Genomic DNA, 18,767 nt, shown 5'->3' with positions numbered 1-18,767 from the left:
AAACAATATTTGTTAGGTAACAAATAAATAAATAACAATATTAAGAGTAACCACTATTAGAGTTAATTGTCTTTGTGTGTGTCTTTTATCTTCGTTGTGTGTTTGTGCCTTTGTGTCTGTGTGTATATGTGGGTGTGTGTATGCGCGTGTGTTTGTGTTGTGTTTGTGTGTATTTGTGTGTGTCTGTGTATACATGTGTGTATGTCTATTTGTGTGTCTTTATGTGTATCTATGTGGGTGTGAGTTTCTGTGTGTTTGTGTATGTGTGTGTCATGTGTGCATTCATGCATGTGTCTGTCTCTCTCTCTCTCTCTCTCTCTCTCTCTCTCTCTCTCTCTCTCTCTCTCTCTCTCTCTCTCTCTCTCTCTCTCTCTCTCTCTCTCTCTCTCTCTCTCTCTCTCTCTCACTCTCTCTATGTGTGTGTGTCTCTGTGTGTTTATTGTGTGCTTGTGTATATGTGTGTGTGTGTTTGTTCATGTGTACGTGTCTTGTGTCTATGAGTGTGTGTGTGGGTGGGTGTGTCTGTGTGTGTCTATTTGTGTTTGTCTGCGTGTGTGTGCGTATACATGTGTGTCTGTGTCTTTGTGTGTGTGAATGCGTGTATGTATGTGTGTCTGTGTATCTTTGTTTGTGAGTGCACATGTGCGTGTATTTGTCTCTTAATATTTGTGGTGTGTGTTGTATTTGTGCATGTGTGTATGTGTCTCTATGTTTATGTATGTGTGTGTATATGTGCATCTCTCTCTCTCTCTCTATGTGTATGTGTGTGTTTGTGTACATGTGTGTATGTTATTGTTTGTCTTTGTGTGCGTTTCTTTGTGTTCGTATGTATGTGTGTGTTTGTGTCTCTTTCTTTATTTGTATGTGTGTTTATCTGTGTGTGTTTTTAAATCGTAATAAATATTATAAATTTTATTGATTATTATACAATACTTTACAAATTTTGAGAATCTTTGATTATGTTTGATTATATTATATTCCACATGTTAAAGGAGATAAATTTGACAAGGTTGAATTTAAAGTTTTTATTGGATATTCATAAAACATCAACAATGAAATTAGGAAAAACAAATAAGAAAGTAGTAATCATTGTCAATAGAGATCAAACCCACGACCATGTGGTTAAAAGTCATGCACTCTACCATTGAGCTAAGAAGATTTCATAAAAAATTTGTTAAAAGAAAGCATTCGAGATTGAGGTTAACCTCTTACGTTAATAAAGTAAATGTTAGTCTAAGATTGAAATGGAAGACTCAAAATAATGTATTTTTCTATTTAAGTACAATAAGTTTTTTAAAAAAGAGAAAATCATATTTATAGAGTCAGACTTAAGAAGAATAAGACTAATTAATGGAATGAACTTAGATGACTAAGAATTTAAATAACTAAGAAAGGAAGAGAAGAAAACTACTCAAAGTGCAACATGAATAAAGTTACGATGAAATGTAAAGGAAATAAGTGAAATGAACTAGAAAATATAGTTAAATAATTTTATTTTTATCACTAAAAGTTATAAAAACAAATTTAAAATTAACAAAAAAAAGGTTAAAAGCCACGCGCTCTACCACTAAGCTAAAAAGGTTTTATCAAAATTTGTTAAAAGAAAGAGTTCGAGATTGCGGTTACGCTCAATGTTACTCTAAATTGAAATGGAAAGTTCAAAATAACGTATTTTCCTATTGGTTTTATCAAAATTTGTTAAAAGAAAGAGTTCGAGATTGCGGTTACGCTCAATGTTACCCTAAATTGAAATGGAAAGTTCAAAATAACGTATTTTCCTATTTAAGTTGTCCAACGATAAGCTTTAAAAATAAAAACAGACTTCGAGATATAGGTTAATCCTCTTACCTTAATAAAGTAAATGTTACCCTAAGATTGAAATGGGAAGCTCATAATATTGTATTTTCCTATTTAAGTTGCCCAACAACAAGCTTTAAAAAAAAAGAGAAAAATCATATTTATAGAGTCTGACGTAAGAAGAATAAGAATAATTAATGGAATGAAACTAGATGACTAAGAATTTAAATAACTAACTAAGAAAGGAAGAGAAGAAAACTACTCAAAGTGTAACATGAATAATGTTATGATGAAATGTACAACGAAATATGTTAAATATGAAATAGAAAATATAGTTATGCAATTATTGTACGTTATTGTAAACAATTAATTTAATAATGATAGAATCTCATAATTAGTGGATCAAATCACGACCACATGGTTAAAAGCCACACGCTCTACCATTGAACTAAGAAAACTTTGTCAAAAATTTGTTAAAAGAAAGAGTTCGAGAAAGAGGACCTTAATAAAGTAAATGTTACTCTAAGATTGAAATGTTGAATTGGAAAGCTCAAAATAATGTATTTTTCTATTTAAGTTGACTAACAATAAGCTTTAAAAAAAAGAAAATCATATTTATAGAGTCAGACTTAGGAAGAATAGGAATAATTAATGGAATGAAACTAGATGACTAAGAATTTAAATAACTATGAAAGGAAAAGAAGAAAACTACTCAAAGTGCAACATGAATAAAGTTATGATGAAATGTACAAAAATATGTGAAATGAACCAGAAAATATAGTTATGCAATTATTGTACACAATTAATTTAATAATGATAGAATCTCATGATTAGTGGATCGACACACAACCAACCGTCTGCAGGGACACGTGGGTTCCCAAACACCATCTATGGGGATTGAACCCACGACCATGTGGACCTTGACATCGTTACTGTTGGGAAGAAACCCATCAGATGCAAATGGGTCTATAAAATAAAGTACAACTTAGATGGTAGCGTCGACAAATATAAGGTGTGCCTTGTCGCAAAGGGTACACTCAGATTGAAGGTGTTGACTATTGTGAAACTTTTTCACCAATAGCAAAATTAACAACTTTTAGGTGTCCCCTCACCATTGCAGCAGATTGAAGGTGTTGACTATTATGAAATTTTTTCATCAATTGCAAAATTAACAACTTTTAGGTGTCTCCTCACCATTGCAGCAACCAGAAATTGGTTTACTCTAGATGTGCAAAATGTCTTCTTACATGGCACATTGCATGAAATTATTTACATGGACTTGCCACCCGACATCATCGACGGGGGAGAAAATTACATGTCGACTCAACAAATCTCTTTATGGTCTCAAACAGGCATCCCGGACATGTGGTTTTCAACATTTTCTCATGTGATTAAATCTACAAGATTTCAACAGTCCGAAGTCCGAGACAAACTACTTTATTCACAAGACATAATAACTCATCATTTACGGTCCTTTTGATTTATGTGGATGATATTCTTTGGACAGTAAATTATTTGACAGAAATTCAGCGTGTTAAAGACTGTCTATTACAACAATTTCGCATTAAAGATCTTGGAGACTTAAAATATTTTCTAGGGATTGAATTTTCCTATTCCAAAGCTGGTATTTACATGTCATAGAAACTATGCGCTTGATATTTTGCAAGATATAGACTCACAAGTGCTCGCCCAGACAAATTTCCAATGGAGCAATACCTAAAACTTGTTAATCTAAATATATGAAAACACAGAGAAAGCTATGAAGAGAATACATAATTTATTCAATAATAGAAGCATGGCTTTATAGGCCTGTACAAACTGAAATGGTAACAAATGAAACGTAAAATAAGCAACTACTTAGACCTAGTCAGTCCTATAAGTTAGGACTGTTTATTGACTTATTAAAAATAGCTAACAATCCCTCCCTTAAGCTCTTGAGCTTATCTCATGAACTGCAAATACTCCAAGCAAACGTCTCAGTTTTTCAAATTGTTCAATCTTTAAAGCTTTCGTCATAATGTCAGCCACTTGCTCATTTGTATTGCAGTATTTCAGTGTGATAGTTTGATCATTAACTAAGTCTATGAGAAAATGGAATCTTACTGCTATATGCTTACTCCTGCCATGAAAAACTGAATTCTTGGACAATTGTATGGTAGAACTATTATCACAGAAAATTTTTGTAGCTCCGTTTGCTTCTATTCCAAGATGCTCTATAATTCGTTTGACCCAAATACATTGGCATGCACAATATGCTGCAGCAATGTATTCAGCTTCAGTGGTTGATAAGCTTACCACAGGCTGTTTTTTTGAAGCCCAAGATACAGCAGCAGTTCCAAACATAAATACTGATCCAGTAGTGCTTCTCCTATCATCTGAGTCTCCTGCATAGTTGCTGTCACTATAGGCAGAAAAGCTTATTTTCTGCTGTCCCTTTTGATAGAAGAGACCATGTTCAATAGTGCCTTGTAGATACCTGAGAACACGTTTTGTTGCTTCCCAATGGGACTCTTTGGGGTTGGCCATATATCTACTAATTAAACTGACACAAAACATTAAGTCTGGACATGTGACTGTCAAGTACATGAGGCTGCCAATTGCTTGTTTAAACCTTGTAGCGTCTACATGAATTCCTTCATCATCCTTAGATAAAGCAGTTCCTGGAACCATGGGATTTTGCACAGAGTTGCTATGTAACATATCAAACCGAGCTAGAATCTCACGTGCATATCTTCTTTGGCAGATAAAAATACCAGCTTCATTTTGTATGACTTCTATGCTCAGGAAGTGTCTCATTTTGCCAAGATCAGTCATGTCAAACTCCAACTGCATTGAGTGTTTAAATTCTTCGCATATAGCTCTGCAACTCCAAGTAAAGATGAGATCATCCACATACAAGCTTACTATTAAAATATCGCCTCTAACCTGTTTTGTGAACAAGGTGTGTTCACTGGTGCATCGTGCAAACTGTTCTCTGGCAAAATAAGCTTCAATCTTACTGTACCAGGCTCGTGGAACTTGTTTGAGCCCGTAGAGAGCTTTCTTTAGCTTGTATACTTGGCCTTCTCTACCTTCTTTGAGAAACCCAGCAGGTTGATGAACATAGATATTTTCTTGAATTTCACCATGCAAGAAGGCACTTTTTACATCAAGCTGAAACACGTCCCATGCATGATGAGCAGCTACTGCTAGCAACACTCTCACTGTGTCAAGTCTAGCAACTGGAGCAAAAACTTCAGTGTAGTTGATTCCATATTTTTGAGCATACCCTTTTGCAACTAAGCGGGCTTTATACTTCTCTACGTGTCCTCTTTCATTGAGTTTGGTTTTGAAGACCCATTTTACACCTATGGGTATCACATCTTCAGGTGGGTCAACAAGTTCCCACGTATTGTTTCTTTCTATGGCTTTCATCTCCATGTCCATGGCCTCCTTCCATTTCTGACTCTTATTAGCTTCCTCAAAAGTTTGCGGATCGTCATGGCTTGTTGTTAGCATTGCTAGCAAGTTGTCTTCTTTTGCAAGTAGATTGGTTTCATAATCTGCTAGCCATGCAGGTTGTCTTCGAATTCTTGAGACCCTCTGATGAGCATATATTTATTCACACACAATAGCCTTAATCATAGATTATTGGACTATAATAATAAATAAATCCATTGTTTTAATTAATATTCATATAATTGGGTTTATTTGGACCTTAACTATTATCTTTGGTAATTTTGTGTTTTTAGGGTAAATTATCTGAAGCATCTACCTTTGTGAATGGGCCAAACATGCAAAAGTCCAAGTTGCTTTTTTGAATCAAAACAGAAAACAAATTCTGAGGAGAAGAAAGAGAAAATAAAATATACAATATCTCAGAAACAGAATTGGAAGCAAATCTTCTGCAAAATACAAGAATTATGGAAAGATGGAAACTTAGAAACGGTTAACAAAATATAAACTACAATATTCTCTCAAGATCCTTGGAGCATAAAAGCCTATAAAAGGACACAAGCATAAAGGAGAGAAGGGAGAGCTTCATAGGGTTTTCTTAGTTTATTTTCTTCTTAGTAATTCTTTTGTTTTGCCTCCGCATGGAAGGCTAAACCTTTTTGGTTGATTCTTTTGTAATTCCCCATTGAGGTCTGAGGTTTTGTTCAATAAAAGTTTCGATTTTTAATTCTCTATAGCAGTTGTTTTTATTGTCTAATCTCTTGGAAAACTGGTTTTTGTGAGAGGTTGTACTTGAACGCATGATTGAGAGTCTTCCTTATCTTAAACTTTGGTTTCTTAGTTAGTTCGCATTGTTCTAATTAATTTCTTGGGCGCATGATTCAAGGGAGAGGAGGTAAGCATTCCTATGGAGTATACGCATGGAACAAAGTGGGTATTGATTAAACCAGTAGACGCATGCTTTACTGGTGAGTTTCAGTTGAATCAGATCGGCGCATGTTCAATCTGGTTTAGCTCTGTTGGAGAATTGAGAAAAGATTAATCTTTAAAGAACCTGTGAAGAATTCAATGGTGGAAGAACTTGGGATCAACCGCTTTTTATTTGTTATTTTAATTTTTTTTTATATTTTCTGCACAACTATCTCAAACCCCCTTTTTATCTTTATTGTTATTGCTAACTTTTATTGTCTGCAGATAGATTTTAAACCCTGATCAACTGATTTTACTATTGGATTCGTTGGGAGACGACTTGGGGACATTTGTCCACAATTATACTATCATCTCTCTAGTGTTAGACAAGTCTACGCTAGAATCATATTAATTTGACAGCAAAACGACAACTATCAAATTTGTTCTTGAGGCCCTCCCTTCAATAGGGTAAGATGCAGGATCAGAAACTGGTTCCTGCGATTCTGAGTCAAGGTTGCTACCTCTAGCTGCTTCGTGAACAACAGTGTTGTCGTTCCCTTCTTCTTCACTTTGGCTTTCTAAATCAGGTGTAGAACGTGAGCTCTCGGCTTCACTCGCGTGCCAATTCCACCCTTTGTCTTCTTCAAATATGACATCTATGCTCACAATGACCGTCTTTGTCATTGGATCAAAAAGCTTGTAAGCTTTAGTTTCATCACTCACTCCCAAGAGAACACATGTGTGACTCTTGTCATCTAACTTGCGTCTTCTTTGATCTGGAATATGAACATGTGCAATACATCCAAATATTCGAAAGTAATCAACACGAGGCTTTACTCCACTCCATACCTCTTCTGGAGTGCCATGACTTACTGCAGTAGTTGGACTGCGGTTTTGAACATGAACACACCATCTCACTGCTTCAGGCCAAAAGGATTTGGGGACTTGTTTTTCATGAAGCACTGCTCGGACTGCATTCATGATAGTACGGTTCTTGCGCTCTGCAATTCCATTCTGTTGAGGAGTGTAAGCTGTTGCCAGTTGCCTGGAGATACCATGATGAATACAAAAATCGGTAAACTCCTTGGATGTGAATTCTCCTCCTCTATCAGTTCTCAAGCAAATAATAGAAGTTCCAACTTCCTTTTCAACACATGTTTTGAAATTCTTGAATGCTGTGAAGGCTTCAGATTTCTCATGTAAAAAATAAACCCATGTCTTACGGGAATAATCATCAACAAAACTCAGTATATACCTTTTTCAGCTATTGGAGATAGGTGAGATAGGACCACAGACATCAGCATGGACTAGCTGTAACTTAGTTGATGCACGCCAAGAGCTCAGCTTGGGTATGGTTTCACGGTGTTGTTTGCCAACCAGACATGTGGTGCATATAGTTGTGGAAGTTTTCAATGAGGGTAGCCCAATCACCAGTTGCTTCTGTGCAAGTGTATTGAGTCCTCTGAAATTTAGATGACCAAATCGTCTATGCCATAGTTGTGTGTCTTTTTCAGAGATATCTTCTGCTTGGAAACACTGAGAATTTTGAGAACACATCGTTGCTGATAAATAGAACATGCGGTTCCCTTGCATGGTAGTATGAAACACCAGGCCACGGTCCGGATGAAATAATTTGCAGACCCCATGTTGAATTAGAACGGTAAGTCCTTTTTCTTGAAGTTGTCCCAAACTTAAAAGATTTGTTTTGAGTTTCGGAACGTAATAAACATCCGAAATAACATGAGCAGTATTATTAATCTGAACCCGAATGTTACCTTTGGCAGCTACCTCCAGTGTAGTATCGTTACCAAGTTTGACAATCTTGTGGAGTCCTTCTTCATGTATTTCAGTAAACCAGACCTTATTTCCCGTCATATGATTACTGCACCCAGAATTAAGGAACCAATTCTCCATCTGGACCGGGTGGGTATTTTCTTCATATGCTACCAACAAAATCTCATATTCACCTTCGGGTACCTCTTCAAACGTTGTATAATGAGCTTGTTTTGTAATAGCAGGGCATTCGGATTTAAAATGGCCCAACTTATGACATTGAAAACATTCAATGAGTGCCTTGTTGAAAGACTGTCTTCCACGACCTCCTCTTCCACGTCCACGATAGCCGCGACCACGACCACAATTTGTTCCTGTGCTATCATCATACGTGACTTTCAGAACTTGTTCCTCGGTTTGAGAATTCTGCATGTGTTGTTCATGAACAAGTAGACTGCCATGGAGTTCATCAAGACTCAGGTGGTTCAGGTCATTGGACTCCTCAATAGAACACACGACATAGTTGAAGTTTGCAGTTAAAGATCTGAGTATCTTGCTAACCACTGTGCTGGAATCCATTACTTCACATTGGATTTCATTTTGTTAACGATACTGAGTGTACGTCCGAGGTAGCTATCAACCTTTTCCCCATCCTTCATTGCCAGTAGCTCAAACTCACGTCGAAGAGCTTGGAGTTGAGCGCGTTTAACCCTTGTCGAACCTTGATACTTCTGCTGCATAGATTTCCAGATTGCCTGTGACGTGCTTTTGTCCAATATGGTTTCAAGAATTTCTCGATCAATAGCTTGAAACAAGAAAATTTTCACCTTTACATCTTTTAGTTGTGCCTCGGATGCGGTCCGCCGTTGTGCCTCAGTGGGTGTAGTACCAAGCGTAGGTATTCCATCTTCCACAAGCTGCCACAGTTCCTTGCTGCGTAGAAAATTTTCCATAGTCATAGGCCAGAAATCATAGTGCCCGTCAAATCGTGGAATGGCTGGTTGAACAAATTTTTCTGAGGTAGTCATGGGGTTGTACTCTGAAGCTAGATGCTCTCTTCACTCACTTTTGATCAGGCCCCTTGCGGAGCTCTGATACCAATTGTTAATCTAAATATATGAAAACACAGAGAAAGCTATGAAGAGAATACATAATTTATTCAATAATAGAAGCATGGCTTTATAGGCCTGTACAAACTGAAATGGTAACAAATGAAGCGTAAAATAAGCAACTACTTAGACCTAGTCAGTCTTATAAGTTAGGACTGTTTATTGACTTATTAAAAATAGCTAACAAACTAAAATAGCTAACAAAACTACCTAGTCAGTCTTATAAGTTAGGACTGTTTATTGACTTATTAAAAATAGCTAACAAACTAAAATAGCTAACAAAACTCACACCAGACGATGATGAGTTATTAAAGGATTCAGTCAAATACAAGCGACTTGTGGGATGAATGATATACCTCACGGTTACTCAGCATGACATAGTATTTTCTGGGTATTGCATTTTTTTTTGTTCTTCTATTATCTCATGGAAGTAAAAAAACCAGACAAACATATAATGTAACTTGCCAGCTCAACTTTTTTGTAACAATCAAGCGGCATTAAGCCATGCGCTTTACTACTGAGCTGAGCTAGGAAGGCTTTGTAAAAAATTTGTTAAAAGCAAGAGTTCGAGATTGAGGTTAACCCTATAACCTTAACTAAGAAAGGAAGAGAAGAAAACTACTCAAAGTGCAACATGAATAAAGTTATGATTAAATGTACAAAAAGATGTGAAATGAACTAGAAAATATAGTGATGCAATTATTGTACACAATTAATTTAATAATGATAAAATCTCATGATTAGTGGATCGAACCACAACCACGTGGTTAAAAGCCACGCGCTCTACCACTGATTTAAGAAGGCTTTGTTAAAAATGTGTTAAAAGAAAGTCTTCGAGATTGAGCTTAACCCTCTTACCTTAATAAAGTGCTCAAAATAATGTATCTTTCTATTTAAAAGTTATGATGAAATGTACAAGGAAATATGTGAAATAAACTAGAAAATATAATTATGCAATTATTGTACGTTATTGTACACAATTAATTTAATAATGATAGAACCACAACCACGTGGTTAAAAGCCACACGCTCTACTACTGACTAAATCTTTCTATTTAAAAGTTATGATGAAATGTACAAGGAAATATGTGAAATAAACTAGAAAATATAGTTATGCAATTATTGTACGTTATTGTACACAATTAATTTAATAATGATAGAACCACAACCACGTGGTTAAAAGCCACACGCTCTACTACTGACTAAGAAGGCTTTGTCAAAAATTTGTTAAAAAGGAAGAGTTCAAGATTAAGGTTAACCTCTTACCTTAATAAAGTAAATGTTACTCTAAGATTAAAATGTAAAGCTCAAAATAATGTATTTTCTTATTTAAGTTGTCCAACAATAAGCTTTAAAAAAAGAGAAAATCATATTTATAGAGTCAGACTGAAGAAGAATAGGAATAATTAATGGAATAAAACTAGATGACTAAGAATTTAAATAAGTTATAAAAACAAATATAAAATTACCTTAATAAATAAATGTTATTCTAACATTTATCTTTTACCTCAATTTAATATTTAATTATTATCAATTGAGCGGGGATAGCTCAGTTGGGAGAGCGTTAGACTGAAGATCTGAAGGTCACGTGTTCGATCCACGTTCACCGCATTTAATTTTTTCTTTTACGCAATATAATGAGAGATTGAAATTGCCAACAAAGCTTTTTTTTACAACGAAATATGTAAAATGAACTAAAAAATATAGTTCTGCAATTATTGTATGTTGTACACAATTAATTTAATAATGATAGAATATCATGATTAGTGGATCAAACGTGGTTAAAAGCCACGCGCTCTACCACTGAAGAAGGTTTTGTCAAAATTTGGTTAAAAAAAAGAGTTCGAAATTGAGGTTAACCCTAGAGTCACACTTAAGAAGAATAGGAATAATTAATGGAACGAAACTAGATGACTAAGAATTTAAATAACTAAGAAAGGAAGAGAAGAAAACTACTCAAAGTGCAACATATCCATAAAATAGTAATTATCAAATTATACGCAATTATTCAATTATATTGTATGCAATTATTGTACGATATTGTACACAATTATACGCAACTAATTTAATAACGATATAATCCATGATTAATACAGACCTACATAATTAGCTTGTAATTTGGAGAGAGAAAGACTCCCTACACTTGTATATATCTACTATACATGGAGTGATGTAAACACACAAGAGAATAAACAAATATCTTCTTTCTTCTTACCATCTTCTTACATTATATGGTATCAGAGCACTGATCTTGGTGCTCTGACAGCCTCTCCATCACGTCTGTCAAAGAAGGCACCAGCGAGTCCGATAGAAACCTCGTACAAGATTTCACTATCGAGCAAATTCAACAATTGACAAATACTATTTACTCGTTCAACATTAACGGTAAAAATCTCATTCTCATTCATAATAATTATAGTATTTGTCCCAAAGCTAAACAAACAAGGCTACTCTTTTCTTTAAGCACAATAAAATCTCATTCTCCATTTAATCTATTGCATTGTGACATTTGGGGTCCTTTTGATTTATGTGGATGATATTCTTTCGACAGTAAATTGACAGAAATTTAGCGTGTGTTAAAGACAGTCTATTACAACAATTTCGCATTAAAGATCTTGAAGACTTAAAATATTTGCTAGGGATCGTTCCAAAGCTGGTATTTACATGCCACAGAAAATATGCTTTTGATATTTTGCAAGATATAGACTCACAGGTGCTCGTTCAGACAAATTTTCCAATGGAGCAATACCTAAAACTCACACCAGACAATAGAGAGTTATTAAAGGATTCAGTCAAATACAAGTGACTTGTGTGACGAATGATATACCTCACGGTTACTCGGCCTAACATAGTATTTTCGGTTCGGACCCTAAGTCAATATATACAGGCTCCACGGAAACCTCATTGGGATGTCGCAATTCGAGTCCTAAAGTACATCAAAGGATCATCGGGACAGGGATTGTTATTGCCATCCGAGAACAATCTGACATTGACAACTTATTGCGACTCAGACGGGGAGGTTGTCAGACAACTCGGATATTCGTATCTGGGTATTGCATTTTTCTTGGTTCTTCTATTATCTCATGGAAGTAAAAAAAACAGACAAACATACATATAACAACAAACCCAGTATTTTATGAACGCACAAAACACATTGACATAGACTGCCACATTGTGCGAGAAAAATTACAAGCCGGGATAATCAGTCTTTCATATGTACCAACACAATACAACTCGCAAGCCACTAGGCAAGGAACATTTTTTGACACTGCGACACAAGTTGGGAGTGTGGGAACTAATTGAAGAAAATAACATAAGGCAAAAGGTTGTAGAAACTAATTGAACTTAATTGCACAAAATTGCAAAATTGTTGAACTGATTCATTCATTTTGATTTACTTCAATAATATATATATAATAAAATTATAATTACTGGAAGCTATAAAATAGGAATACTAACAGCTCTGTAAACTGACCATTAATGTAATAATAATGGTAAAATAGTTTTAGAGTAATAAAATCATAATTAATAATAATAAAATATGAATTAATAACCAACATCCCCTCTTAATTCTGATTTGGAACAACCTTCCTGCCCAACAAATCTCTTAACTTGATGAAAACATTGATCTTCAATGACTTAGTGAAAATATCTGCAATATGATCTTCTGATCTGCAGTATTCCAATTTGATCATGTTCTTCTCAACTTGATCTCGTAGGAAGTGATATCGAAAATCAATGTGTTTACTTCTTTGATGAAAAACCAGTTTCTTTGCAAGATTAATTGCAGAGACATTGTCAACATAAATCTTAATTGGAACATCTAGATTAAAACCAATTTGAGTCATGATATTGTTTTTCTCAATCGCCATCAATTCTTCATTCATAGCCTCTTGTCATTTGGGGTGTTGAATGACATTTGCAAGTCTCACGGGTTCTGAATCTGCAAGAAAAGCAAAGTGAATCAAATCTCCATTATCAACAACTTCATCATCAAGATTTACTTCGCAATCTTGAAGGTGTACAGGTTGTCGTTGCTGCCTTCTTGGTCGCTCCATCATAGTTGCAATTGGAGTTGCAACTTCAGGTTGAACTGCAGATGCTTCAAAAGTGACTCCATCTTCCACATCATCATTCAAAACGTAAATATATCGTTTTTTCGATCCATTTCAGTTGTTGCATTCCATTTCCGTTCCTCATCTTCGGCTAATGTAACATCACGACTAACAATCACCTTTTTTGTCATTGGATTATGCAGTTTGTATCCCCATGCTTATATCCAATGAAAATGGTCTTCACTGCCTTATCATCCAACTTCGATCTTGCTGCCTTGGGAATATGAGCATAAGTAATTGACCTAAATACCTTCAACTGCTGCACATTGGGTTTGAATCTGCTCCATGCCTCAATCGGAGTTGTGTTAGGAACACTCCGAGTGGGTGATCTGTGTATCAAATATATCGCACATGTTACGGCCTCAGCCCAAAAATAATTTGGCATACCTTTCGCTTTAAGCATGCTCCTCGCCATGTCCATGATTGTTCTATTCTTTCTCTCGGCAACTCCGTTGTGTTGAGGTGTGTAGGGACATGTTATGTTATGTTGCAACCCAAGTTCTTCACAATGCCTTTTGAACTCACTAGACTTGTACTCACCTCTTCCATCACTACGCACCATCTGAATTAGTCTACCACTCTATCTTTCAACAAATGCTTTAAATTTCTTTGAGAAATCATCAATAAAGGTTAAAAAAATACTTATTACCTCTCCAATTGATGATATGTTCATCGGCCACAAACATCTGTATGAAAAAGCTCCAAAGGAAATTTCACACGCCAAGGCTCCTTAACAAATGATATCTTGTGATTCTTTCCAAAAATGCAAGCCTCACACAATTGATTAGAGTGATGAATATGGGGTAAACCATTCACTAAATTTCGTTTAGAGAGATTTTCCAAACTCTGAAAATTTAAGTGCCCAAAGCGTAAATACCACAACCACGATTCATTATTCACTATTGCATTCAAGCACTTGAAATCACCCATATGAAGATCTACTGGAAACATGCAATTTTTTAATAAAAAGGTTTTAAGAATCAAACTACCTTTTTTTATCAAAAATTGAGAATTGATTTTCAACTATGTGCATCACGTAACCCTTTTCGGTCAGCTGTCTCATACTCAATAGATTACTTTTCTCATATCAGGTACGTAGAAAACATCATAAAAGTACCTGTGATCACTGTTCTTCAATGTGATTAGAATTCGCCCTTTTCCAGTCACCAAAAGGAACCTGCAATCATCGAATTTTACTTGTGTGCGAAATAAGTCATCCAAATCTACAAACAGCTCCTTCTAACCACACATATGATTCGTGCAACCTGTATCCAAATACCAAGTCTAATTTTTCGGTGTTTCATTTGATGTGGTTGCCATTAGTACTACATGATCCTCTTCATCATGTACGTGATTACTGTCTTCTTGAGCAGCACAATTGGCAGCATGTTTATCACCTTTTGATCTGCACTCATTTGAATAATGGTCGCATTTATGAAAATTATAACACTCCACATTTGATTTACTATAAATGTCTCCTCGTCCTCTGCGACCACGTTCTCTGCACCAAGAGTTATTTGAACTTGGAATGTGATTAAGACCAAATTTGTTTTGCTCAGCGCCTCCATGATTCTGACCATCACGACCTTTGCTGAAATAGCTACTACCATGTCCCCGTCCTCTGCCTCGTGAACTACCGTGTTTATGATAGGAGCTACCAATTGAGGCTTGTGCTTGTAAAGCCTGTTCAATTGGTTTTTCAATATTATTGTCATTCATCTACTGCTCATGTGCTTGTAGGGAACCAAAAAATAACCTTACTGTCATTTTTTAAATGTCATTGGCCTCTTAAATTGCGACAACATGTTCAAATCTGGGAGTTAAAGATCTCAAAATCTTCTCCACCTTTGTCTGCTCTGAATGTGTTTCACCATTGCTCTTCATCTGATTTATCAAAGCAAGAACTTTATTTATATAGACATCAATAGTCTTTGTGGTTTCCATCTGCAGCAGCTCATATTGGCGTCTTAGTGTTTGAAGATGCACCCTCTTGATCTTGTCAACACCTTTATAAAAGGTTAACAAAATGGTCCAAGCCTCACTTGCAGTTGTTGCTCCTTCGCTCAAACGTCTCGTCATTCATCCCTATGCAATTATTGTAAGCTCAGTTGGGAGAGCGTCAGACTGAAGATCACGTACCACTGAGCTAAGAAGGCTTTGTTAAAAAAAACTTTTCGACATCTGCAATTATTGTACGTTGTACACAATTATTTTAATAATGACAGAATATCATGATTAATGGATCGAACCCACGGCCACGTGGTTAAAAAGCCACACGCTCTACCACTGAGCTAAGAAGGCTTTGTCAAAAATTGGTTAAAAAAAAGTTTGAGATTGAGGTTAACCCTCTTATCTATTTAAGTTGCCCAACAAAGCTTTAAAAAAAAGAGAAAATCATATTTATAGAGTCAGACTTAGAAGAATAGAAATAATTAATGGAATGAAACTAGATGACTAAGAATTTAAATAACTAAGAAAGGAAGAGAAGAGAAGAAAATTACTCAAAGTGCAACATATCCAGTAAATAATAATTATCAAATTATACGGAATTATTCAATTATTGTATGCAATTATTGTACGATATTGTACACAATTATGTACAATTAATTTAATAACGATATAATCCATGATTAATGAAGACCTACATAATTAGCTTGTAATTTGAAGAGAGAAAGTTGTTGGTTATTAATTCTGATTTTATTACCCTTAAACTATTTTACCGTTATTATTGCATTAATTGGTAGTTTAAAGGCATGTTAGTATTCCTATTTTATATCTTCCCGTAATTGTAATTTTATTATATATATGATTGAGTAAATCAAAATGAAAAAGATTAGTTCAGCAGTTTTGCAATCTTGTGCAATTACCTTCAATCAGTTTCTACAACCTTTTGTCTTCTCTTATTTCCTTCAATTAGTTCCTACAACTGGTATCATAGCCAGTTTGTTATCATGAACTCTACCCAATTATTAGTCCCTATCCTTGATGGAAAAAATTACAATCGGTGGTGTGTGCATTAGCTGCTAATGCAACTGAGGCGCAATGAGTAGCGTGCATCGTGATCAGAAGAAGAAGAACAATAAGACTTTGTATCTCATCCATCAAGGGATGAATGACGAGATGTTTGAACAAATAGAAGAAGCAACAACTGCAAGTGAGGCTTAGACCATTTTGTCAACCAATTATAAAGGTGATGACAAGATCAAGAGGGTGCGTCTTTAAACCTAAGACGCCAATATGAACTACTGCAGATGGAAATCACAGAGACTGTTGATGTCTATATAAATAAAGTTCTTGCTTTGACAAATCAGATGAAGATCAATGGTGAAACACATTTGGAGCAGGCAAAGGTGGAGAAGATTTTGAGATCTTTAACTCCCATATTTGAACATGTTGTTGCCGCAATTGAAGATGCCAATGACATTTCAAAAATGACAATAAGATTATTGTCTGGTTCCCTACGAGAGCATGAGCAGCGGATGAATGACAATAATATTGAAAAACCAATTCAACAGGCTTTACAAGCACAAGCCTCAATTGGTAGATCCTATCATAAACACGGTACTTCACGAGGCAGAGGACGGGGACATGGTGGTAGTTATTCCAGCAAAGGTCGTGGTGGCCAGAATCATGGAGTCGCTGAGCAAAACAAAATTGATTCCAATCACAATCCAAGTTCAAATAACTCTTGGCACGGAGGACGAGGAGACATTTATAATAAATCAAATGTTGAGTGTTATAATTGTCATAAACGTGGCCATTATGCAGTGGCCATTATGCAAATGAATGCAGATCAAAAGGTGATAATCATGTTGCCAATTGTGCTCAAGAAGACCGTAATCACGTACAAGATGAAGAGGATCATGCAGTACTAATGGCAACCACATCAAATGAAATACCAAACAATCATACTTGGTATTTGGATACAGTTGCACAAATCATATGTGTGGTCAGAAGGAGTTGTTTGCAGATTTGGATGACTCATTTCGACAAATGTAACATCACGACTAACAATCACCTTCTTTGTCATTGGATTGTACAGTTTGTATCCCCCATGCTTATATCCAATGAAAATGGCCTTATCATCCAACTTCGATCTTGCTGCCTTGGGGACATGAACATAAGTAATTGACCCAAATACCTTCAAGTGTTGCACATTGGGTTTGAATCCGCTCCATGCCTAAATCGGAGTTGTGTTAGGAACACTCCGAGTGAGTGATTTGTTTATCAAATATACTGCACATGTTACGGCCTCAGCCCAAAAATAATTTGGCATACCTTTCGCTTTAAGCATGCTCCTCGCCATGTCCATGATTGTTCTATTCTTTCTCTCAGCAACTCCGTTGTGTTGAGGTGTGTAGGGGCAAGTTATGTTATGCTGCAACTCAAGTTCTTCACAGTGCCTCTTGAACTCATTAGACTTGTACTCACCCCTCCATCACTACGCACCATCTTAATTTACGCAACAGCTGAAATGGATTCGAAAAATGATATATTTACGTTTTGAACAATGATGTGGAAGATAGAGTCACTCTTGAAGCACCTGCAGTTCAACCTGAAGCTGTAATTCAACCTGAAGTTGCAACTCCAATTGCAACTATGATGGAGTGACCAAGAAGGCAGCAGCGACAACCTGTATACCTTCAAGATTGTGAAGTAAATCTTGATGATGAAGTTGATGACAATGGAGATTTAGTTCACTTTGTTTTTCTTGCAGAATCAGAACCTGTAAGACTTAAAGATGTCATTCAACACCCCAAATGGCAAGAGACTATGACTATGAATAAAGAATTGATGGTGATTGAGAAAAACAATATCATGACTCAAATTGGTTTTAATCTAAAAATTTCAATTAAGATTTATGTTGACAATGTCTCTACAATTAATCTTGTAGAGAATCAAGTTTTTCATCAAAGCAGTAAACACATTGATATTCGATATCACTTCCTGCGAGACCAAGTTGGTAAGAACATGATCAAATTGGAATATTGCAGATCAGAAGATCAGATTGCAGATATTTTCACTAAACATTGATGCTTTCATCAAGTTAAGAGATAGGTTGGGCATGAAGGTTGTTACAAATCAGAATTAAGGGATGATGTTGGTTATTAATTCTGATTTTATTATCCTTAAACTATTTTACCATTATTATTACATTAATGGTCGGTTTAAAGGCCTATTAGTATTTATATTTTATAGCTTCCAGTAATTGTAATTTTATTATATATATGATTGAGTAAATCAAAATGAAAAAGATCAGTTCATCAGTTTTGCAATCTTGTGTAATTACCTTCAATCAGTTTATACAATCTTTTTTCTTCTCTTATTTCCTTCAATTAGTTCCTACAAAAGTCTTCATACACTTGTATATATTTACTATACATGGAGTGATGTAAACACACAAAAGAATAAAAAAAAACATCTTCTTTCTTCTTACCATCTCCTTACATACAATTTTCTTATATGGTATCATAGCACTGATCTTGGTGCTCTGACAGCCTCTCCATCACGTCTGATAAAGAAGGCACTAGCGAGTTCGATAGAAACCTCGTACAAGGTTTCACTGCCGAGCAAATTCAACAATTGGCAAATACTATTTACTAGTTCAACATTAACGGTAAAAATCTCAT

At 35.5% G+C, this 18,767-nt stretch overlaps 2 protein-coding genes and 1 non-coding gene across 3 annotated transcripts; 1 reads left to right on the top strand and 2 right to left on the bottom strand.

Annotated features, from left to right (window-relative positions):
- Nucleotides 1–8,492: 8,492 nt before the first annotated feature.
- LOC137809516 (uncharacterized) lies at nucleotides 8,493–8,942 on the bottom strand. The gene has a single exon (XM_068610624.1). It carries the CDS (start codon nucleotides 8,940–8,942, stop codon nucleotides 8,493–8,495), a length of 450 nt encoding a protein of 149 aa, XP_068466725.1.
- A 1,618-nt stretch (nucleotides 8,943–10,560) lies between these two features.
- On the top strand, nucleotides 10,561–10,633 carry TRNAF-GAA (transfer RNA phenylalanine (anticodon GAA)). Its single transcript has one exon. It is a non-coding gene; the product is annotated as a tRNA-Phe (tRNA).
- A 3,788-nt stretch (nucleotides 10,634–14,421) lies between these two features.
- LOC137809515 (uncharacterized) lies at nucleotides 14,422–15,216 on the bottom strand. The gene is made up of 2 exons (XM_068610623.1): nucleotides 14,941–15,216; nucleotides 14,422–14,820 (listed from the first exon to the last, which is right to left on the bottom strand). Exons 1-2 carry the CDS (start codon nucleotides 15,214–15,216, stop codon nucleotides 14,422–14,424), a joined length of 675 nt encoding a protein of 224 aa, XP_068466724.1.
- Between the last annotated feature and the right edge of the window lie 3,551 nt (nucleotides 15,217–18,767).

The sequence above is a fragment of the Phaseolus vulgaris genome, chromosome 2 (genome assembly GCF_000499845.2).
Source record: "Phaseolus vulgaris cultivar G19833 chromosome 2, P. vulgaris v2.0, whole genome shotgun sequence".
NCBI lineage: Eukaryota > Viridiplantae > Streptophyta > Magnoliopsida > Fabales > Fabaceae > Phaseolus > Phaseolus vulgaris.
Note: the sequence above shows the minus strand (reverse complement) of the source record. Positions and strands in the feature narration are given on the sequence as shown.

Excerpts from the sequence above, each read along its gene's own strand:
- LOC137809515 (XM_068610623.1), bottom strand. The coding sequence starts at position 15,216 with ATGACGAGACGTTTGAGCGAAGGAGCAACAACTGCAAGTGAGGCTTGG. Across the intron at positions 14,821-14,940 it reads TAACTCCCAGATTTGAACAT|GCTTTACAAGCACAAGCCTC; the intron begins GTTGTCGCAATT and ends CCAATTGAACAG.
- LOC137809516 (XM_068610624.1), bottom strand. The coding sequence starts at position 8,942 with ATGACTACCTCAGAAAAATTTGTTCAACCAGCCATTCCACGATTTGAC.